This window comes from Betta splendens, chromosome 19, assembly GCF_900634795.4.
Source record: "Betta splendens chromosome 19, fBetSpl5.4, whole genome shotgun sequence".
NCBI lineage: Eukaryota > Metazoa > Chordata > Actinopteri > Anabantiformes > Osphronemidae > Betta > Betta splendens.
The window spans coordinates 12,030,437-12,037,143 of record NC_040898.2 but is presented as its reverse complement, the minus strand read 5'-3'; the positions used below and the strand labels follow the sequence as shown (position 1 = coordinate 12,037,143).

The 6,707-nt window shown below is 41.9% G+C and overlaps 1 protein-coding gene across 5 annotated transcripts in view; it reads right to left on the bottom strand.

Moving 5' to 3' along the window:
• Positions 1–1,839: 1,839 nt before the first annotated feature.
• The window catches only part of tbata (thymus, brain and testes associated), a 112,273-nt gene continuing 107,405 nt past the window's right edge, over positions 1,840–6,707 (bottom strand). Inside the window, exons 1-9 of one of the 5 annotated variants that reach the window (XM_029135404.3) lie at positions 4,848–5,470; positions 4,440–4,659; positions 3,450–3,620; positions 3,270–3,352; positions 3,029–3,178; positions 2,827–2,908; positions 2,499–2,640; positions 2,381–2,418; positions 1,840–2,285 (exon numbers count right to left, since the gene is read on the bottom strand). In XM_029135404.3, the coding sequence (XP_028991237.1) occupies positions 2,239–2,285; positions 2,381–2,418; positions 2,499–2,640; positions 2,827–2,908; positions 3,029–3,178; positions 3,270–3,352; positions 3,450–3,620; positions 4,440–4,632 (906 nt within the window). In that variant the 5' untranslated portion in view covers positions 4,633–4,659; positions 4,848–5,470 and the 3' untranslated portion in view covers positions 1,840–2,238. Of the gene's footprint in view, positions 2,286–2,380; positions 2,419–2,498; positions 2,641–2,826; positions 2,909–3,028; positions 3,179–3,269; positions 3,353–3,449; positions 3,621–4,439; positions 4,660–4,847; positions 5,471–6,707 lie in introns of those variants that run through there. The other 4 variants (XM_029135405.3, XM_055504684.1, XM_055504686.1 and 1 more) reach the window with 4 other exon arrangements.

Below are 6,707 nucleotides of genomic sequence, written 5' to 3'. Positions count from 1 at the left end.
CTAAATCACATTTCCAATGGATTATGGACTGGGATTATAAAGATCATACAGGCTTCACCTTTTGAAGACCTCTGACGGCATAGGACTCGTACTGAAATTAAAATCATGTTGGAATGGCAAACGGGATATTAGCCCTCTAGAGCTGATTAGCCTTTCCCCGACATTGGCTTCGTTTAATATCATCATCCTGGCTCATCTGAACTCAGCCAAAATGTTATGTCAATGTCATTATAATAAAAATGTCATATGAGGAGCGGAGAAAATAGTCTGGCTCCAGTTACTGTCTGTGTGAATAGAGGCCAAGCCTCTAAGGTTTATCTCTGAATTAATTTCAATGATTATATTTCTTTGTGTCTCAATTTTATCTAATAACATTCCTGTTTTAAAATAAAGGCTTGTTATAATGTTTACTTAAAGCACATAACTATTCTATTGACTATTACTAGTCAATAGAATTATTCTATTCTATTCTATTCTATTTGTTGGAATACAATGGTCTGAAAATCAAATATGCATTTTTAAGTCCTCTATCTCACTAGGGGGCAGTGTCACCCACAGGTTTCAGAGGAGCACAAAGGGATTCTAATGTACAGCAAAACTTGACCAACCAGTATTTTGGAGAGTAATGCACGTCTATGTATCAATAATTAGATTTATTACTTTGTGTGTTTGGTAAAGGGCCCCGTGCTGCTCCCGCTGCCTTGCAGAGTCTTGCTGATAGAGGACCAGGAAACAGCTGCCTCTTATCACTCAGAGCCGACAGGTGTCCTTGCGGGAAGGATTTGTGACGTGAATGCTGAACTTCACCTCCTGACCGGGCCGAACAACCCCAAGCCACGGTCGTGCCCCAAGGACAAGGCCATGTTCATTAATAGCACCAAGAAGTGAGGAGACGTTGATCTGATCACAAAGTTCGGCTTCTGTATCAGGTGGCACCAAATGCGGGGGTTAAAGAAAAGCAGCGATTTGGTGAAGCAGATAACAGATGTATTGTCCTCACCCATGTTGTTTTGAAAAGACCTACATAATTGGTATCTGTGATAATTTTACTTTTTTGCAGAAAGGTCTCTTTCACTCTTTTGACCTTCTTCACAGACATTTCACACCTTGCTGTCATTTGGAAAGATTTCAACAAACGTTGCACCATCAAGGCACAATATGCGAAATACAGTACTCTGTGCCACAAAGGAAGATTGAGACTGAAAGTGTTCAAAGACAATTTTCTTCAAGGTCTTGAAGGTGTGGGAGTTTATAAGACAAGCGAAACCCCTGTAGAATGGATGTTTGGATTAGTTTGTGCAAAATGTGGAAGGATATGAGTGAATCTTCGGGGTGAACATCATCTGCCCTCTAGTAGGTCTCGTCAGATGTGATTCCTTTGTACTGACACAACCCAATTATCTTTGTTCAGACGTTTTCTGACTTTGACATGATGGGCAGCTGATGTGCTGCCTGTGAAAAGCTCAGTAGGGTTCACATCATTGTTTTTAGAATTCCGTCTGCTCCTTCTTAAATGTTAAAAATCAGCACCCAGTAATTTCTTTGCTTTAAGTGAGGTCAGCAAATTACAGATCGTCGTGGTGCTAAAGTTAATGTGTCCACTGAATTAATCTCAGATTCTCAGTCGGCCTCACTTCACTCTTAGTGTAAAAAAGTGCAGCCAAATGCTGGTTGTCCATTACAAATAGTCGGATATGACTAATGTCAAATGTACTGGGAGAGGTCAATGTGGAATAAATGGAATTAACTTTGTGATGAGGAAAAAAATACATTTTTCTGTAGGAAACCACAATTGATGTGTCACTACACGAATGGCTGCACAAATTCACAGACAGGGAAGATCATCCACAATTGTTTATTTAAATGCTCTATTTCAAACACAAATATAACAAATAATTCTAGGCCCATTTGTGTCTCTCTATTTTAAAATTCTACTTAAAATTTTTTTAATTTGTACTCCATACCTTTTTTTCCGTACTTTTTTTTGACTGGTCAAAAAGTTTCAAAAAAGCAAACAACAGTATGATTGACATTGATTGAACAAATTCTTATTAATTATGAAAATGTTCAGCTAATCAAACAATAAAATAACAACTGAATCGTGTAAAATGATTATACATACATCATTTTGTCAACATAATTCGATGACTTCCACATTTACTCCGCTTTCATTATTTATGGCTAATTCTCATAACAAAAATGTTTTATTATGCTTATGGCCATGAAGCAGCTGATGATCTAAGGTTCTGTGTGGATCTCTAGAACTTCTGCATCTCCAATCCTCTCTGAAAATATAAAATATAAATAATAATAAATCCAAGTTTTAATAATTTCTTATAAAAGTTGTCCAACCCAGGCCCCTGAAAAAGCGTTTTGTTACCTGGTTCATCATTGCATGCTTGGTTTGCTCGGCATGTGCTGTGGGGGAAGTAACAATATTCCACAAAGTTAGCATCCAGTTTCTGAACAGATGGAAACCTATGTGAGACTGCCCTGACCTCGTCCTCTGTGGCTTCCTCCAGGACTGATCAGCAGACGCACCAGGATGGAAGGACGGGATCTGCTGGAGGTTCTGCTGCTGGCCCTGGAGGTCGACGCCCTCCAGAGCTTGTTTTATCATCCCCATCACCAGATCCTTCTCTGAGGGTACAAGACACAACAGCACGAAAAGAGGTCAGGGATTTTTTTCACGCAACTAAAAAAAAGAATTCAAAACTATGAAGTAGTGCATTTGAACCACGAGCGGTGTTGTGTAGACGGGTGGGTACAGACTCAATAGAGATGTGTTCAGGCTTTTGTCTGGTAAAGCTCATAAGCTCATTATACCTCTTTGGCCTGCTAGCAGAAGCCACTGCTGCACACTAGACAGGGAATCTGTCTGAAGGATCTGACAAAGTAGCTCCAACACCTGGAGAAAAGCCGCAAAACACAAAAACAGCATTCGCTCGTGAACTGAATGACTAAATAAGCTTGTATAAAGCGATGGTCTGCAGAGGAGTCCATAAAGTATGAAGGAGGCGTATCTCACCATCAGTTCCTGATGATGAAGGGGCTGTGGATACGCCATGCGTTGGGAATGTGATCTGCGATGGTGGGACTTGGAGGACGGAGGGATGAGTCTCCCGGTTTCAGCAGAATACTGAGTCTTTCGACGCACAATTTCTTCCACAGGTTCGTCCTGAAAGTCAGTGTGACAGATACGTGTGTGCTGTGTTTTTTTTTGTATCGGAGGCTTTGGTTATCGATGCTCTTATTATTCATACGCTCACTTTTTTCTCCTCCTTCTGTGCTCGCAAATTGACTTTCTCAACGAGTTCTTTAAGTTCATCTCGCCAGGCTTCTGAAAGCAGCACTGTGACAGAACGGGAAACAAAACTCTATTTACTCTGACATTTTTTTCAAAAAACACAAAAGAATGAAAATAGTCAGGGGTCGCGGTGCGCATCTACCAGATTTGTTTTTGTTACTGGCGCCTCCTTGAAGACTCTGAGTGAGCGGCGAAGCCAGAGACGGGTCAGCTGCCCTTCGGAGCACGTGGCCCTTGAGAAGCGGATGAGGGAATAATGATGAAGTGACGTACCAGTCGTCTCTCACCGTGCAAACAGGTCTGCCGTTGAGCCCTGTGGGGCACAGAAAGGCGCACACACACACACACACACACACACACATCAAGCCTCGTGCTCCAGCAATGTGGAGCAATTAAAGGAGCACTTTGAGGAACTAAACCGCTGAAATCACTATTGATCCTAAAGGCAAGAGTTTCGATTTACAGCTGTAGTTATGCAGTGCAATATGGCAGTCATCTCCTTTATTGATCGTGCTGCTGTTCCAGGTACGTTTTCACAGCCGCTCATGGTTCCCAGGGGATGTATCCTACTTTTATAATACTGGTGAGTTGTTTTTTTCCAAGGAACCAGCTGACGTCTTTGGTTGGTATTGAAATATTTAAGTAACTATTGGTGTACTGTTGCAAAGAAATTGAAATTATAAGTCAGTTCATGGTCCCCAGACATTAAACCGGTGTTCTTCCATATATGGCATCATTTAATTTATTTTAACCTGCAAAACTAAGTGAAGGTAAAAATGGCACACAGTAGCCATGTCTCTGTTATCAGTAGGAGCTTCCAGACAGCTGCTGAGAGGCCGAACACAGTTAAGTGAAACTGCACATGCAACTGAAAATCCTCATCCATACAAACTCGAAGTCGAAGCACGTACTGCTGAGATGACAGGAAACGACTATAATGTATTTCCCCTCTCAACAATCTATTGAATGGAACAGATTAGGAAACAATTTTCTGATCCTAAATTAAAAGCGGACACATCTGCTGAGTTTCTACCTTCAGGATTCCCTGCATTCACCGAAGGCAAGGTTTCCCCGAGGGTTCAAACACCTACAGACAATCGATGAACGCATGAATGGGTGACGCTCGCCTCACCTTCGATGTGTCTCACCCTGCTGGGGTGAGGGTTGTGCCGGGAGAAGAACGAGTGGTGACTCAAAGCGCCAAAGCGAGGGCTGCTTCTCGTCAGCATCTTGGCGAGTTCTGTGGTGAATGGCTGCTGATTAGTGTGACTGCAGCGCGTCTCCCCTGTCGTCAGCCGGGCGTCTGGACTCTGTGTTCTTGACATTTTCTGAATAAAAGCCAGAAGGTCTGTCTTTGAAGTGGCATGAGTGAAAAACAAAGAAGCTGTGATGCAGTTACAGCTGCAAAGTCGTAATCTCACATTAAGCATCGGTTGAAAACCAAATCCTATGAAGAGGAAAAAACGAAAACTAAATCTGACTCAAGGCAAAGCTTCTGTTTGACTAAGTCATGTTTAAGTATAAATCAGAGTAACTTTACCTCTGGAATCAGGCTCCAGCTCAGCGTTGGTACTTAATGTTCTGTGTTGCCTTTGTTGCTAAGAAACCTGAACTAAACAGGAAACAAACGACTGACGCTGGGTTGTCATGTAGACGTGGCCGTGACAGGATTTCCATGGACAGAGCACTGATGTTGAGGCCACGCTGTTGTTTATAAAACGTCTATTCAATTTAACGTCTTCTATTTATTTATTTTTCAGCACAGTGTAAATACACCTCCCCTTAAAATGTTCATGCAGCGGTGACTGTAGGAGATTTGTTGGTGAGTCACATGGGTGAGAGCGGAACCAGTGGATGGACTCAGTGGACTGAAAAGTGCTCAAGGCTGAGAGATTTGCTTCTCCCACAGGTGTTTCAAGAGATTTGCATCATGTAACAGTGCCGCGTATGTTCAATAAGCAAAGATGAATGTAACAGGAACTGCTAGAAATGAGGACTCTTGCATTGGCTGCACCATGACAGCCAGTGTGGATGATAACGCTGGACCAACCGGATGGGTGACTGTGAAACCACCGTGCATTGATCATAATGGTTGGTGGGAGTTTGTGCTCCGCATATCTGACAGAACAAACAGCATCTAGATGAGCTCCGCTGAACACAGTTAATAAATAATAATAAACTTTAATCATGAGACAAAATCAGCGTTTTTATCATCTTACTGTGTCTTAATGAACTAGACTCAATAAAAATGCTTTTATTTGTCCTTTTTTCTTCTTGAAGGTTGCTGAAACGTGCTCAGGGAAGTTGTTGCGTCTTCAGCTCAACCCCTTTGGCACCTCGCTGGTATTTTGTCTCTGCATACAAGCAGCCTGATCTTATTCCCGACTCATCCGTTTAAACCTTAATGTACGTTTTAATGACAAGAGGAAGACATCCGCATGCAGTGTACACGTTTAATTGTAGATTTAACTGGAGACGAGTGAGAAATGTGTCCATTTATGATACTTTTGGAGCAAAAATGTCTCACATGCTAGTTTGTAAAATAATATTTAACATTTCCTCATTTCAAGGCCTCAGCGGCCGCGACGACGGTCATGAGGTAATGATTGGAAAATAGGAATCCTTTCAGCGTGAACCCCTGAAGGGTCGAGAGCGTGCTGCTCAGCAAGTTCATCTGACTGAACCTCAGCGTTGATCCAAGGCTGAACTACGTGAATACTTAATAATATATTCACCACACAATCAGATCCAGAAGCCTTAAATTCTTCTACCTGCAGGTGCTTGAACTCATTTCTTGGTTTTATTTTAACCGTGCGCATCTACTACTTTATTTGTTCTTTCACATAACTCAACAGAACATTTCATGCTTTCACATCTCATGTTCGGGAAGACTCCGGCCTTATTTGAAATCCAGCAATTCACCTCCAAGGAGTTTTTCACTGAATTCGAAAAAAAAAGCAAAAAAAAACAAGGCTCCTGTTCTTGGTTCCACTGTCACCCTCTTTCCTCACTATTGATTTCTCTCGTAATAGTCCAAGTGCTGCATTCGCATTCTGTCTACGCTGTGTGTGCGCCACAGCCCAGACAGAGGTCACCTGATCTCAGACACTCAGCATCACAGAATAAAAATCTGACTTTTCTGAAGTAACTTTTCTGCCTGTTCTGAATAATGGTTTGCTTGGAAGTGACAGGGAGAAACATCTAATCAAATAGAAAAATCTATTTTGAAATCAGCTTTGTGGTCTCCTGCTTTCTGAGACACCTTGGCAGTTGGTCAAAATGGCCAAAGTGACAGTGGCTTAATGGTTTGTTCGAAAAAGATGAGAACATGTCGCGCTTCAGTCGAAAGGCAAAAGTCAAAATCGCATTCCATCTCAGGTAAATGTGACTTATGGTAAAT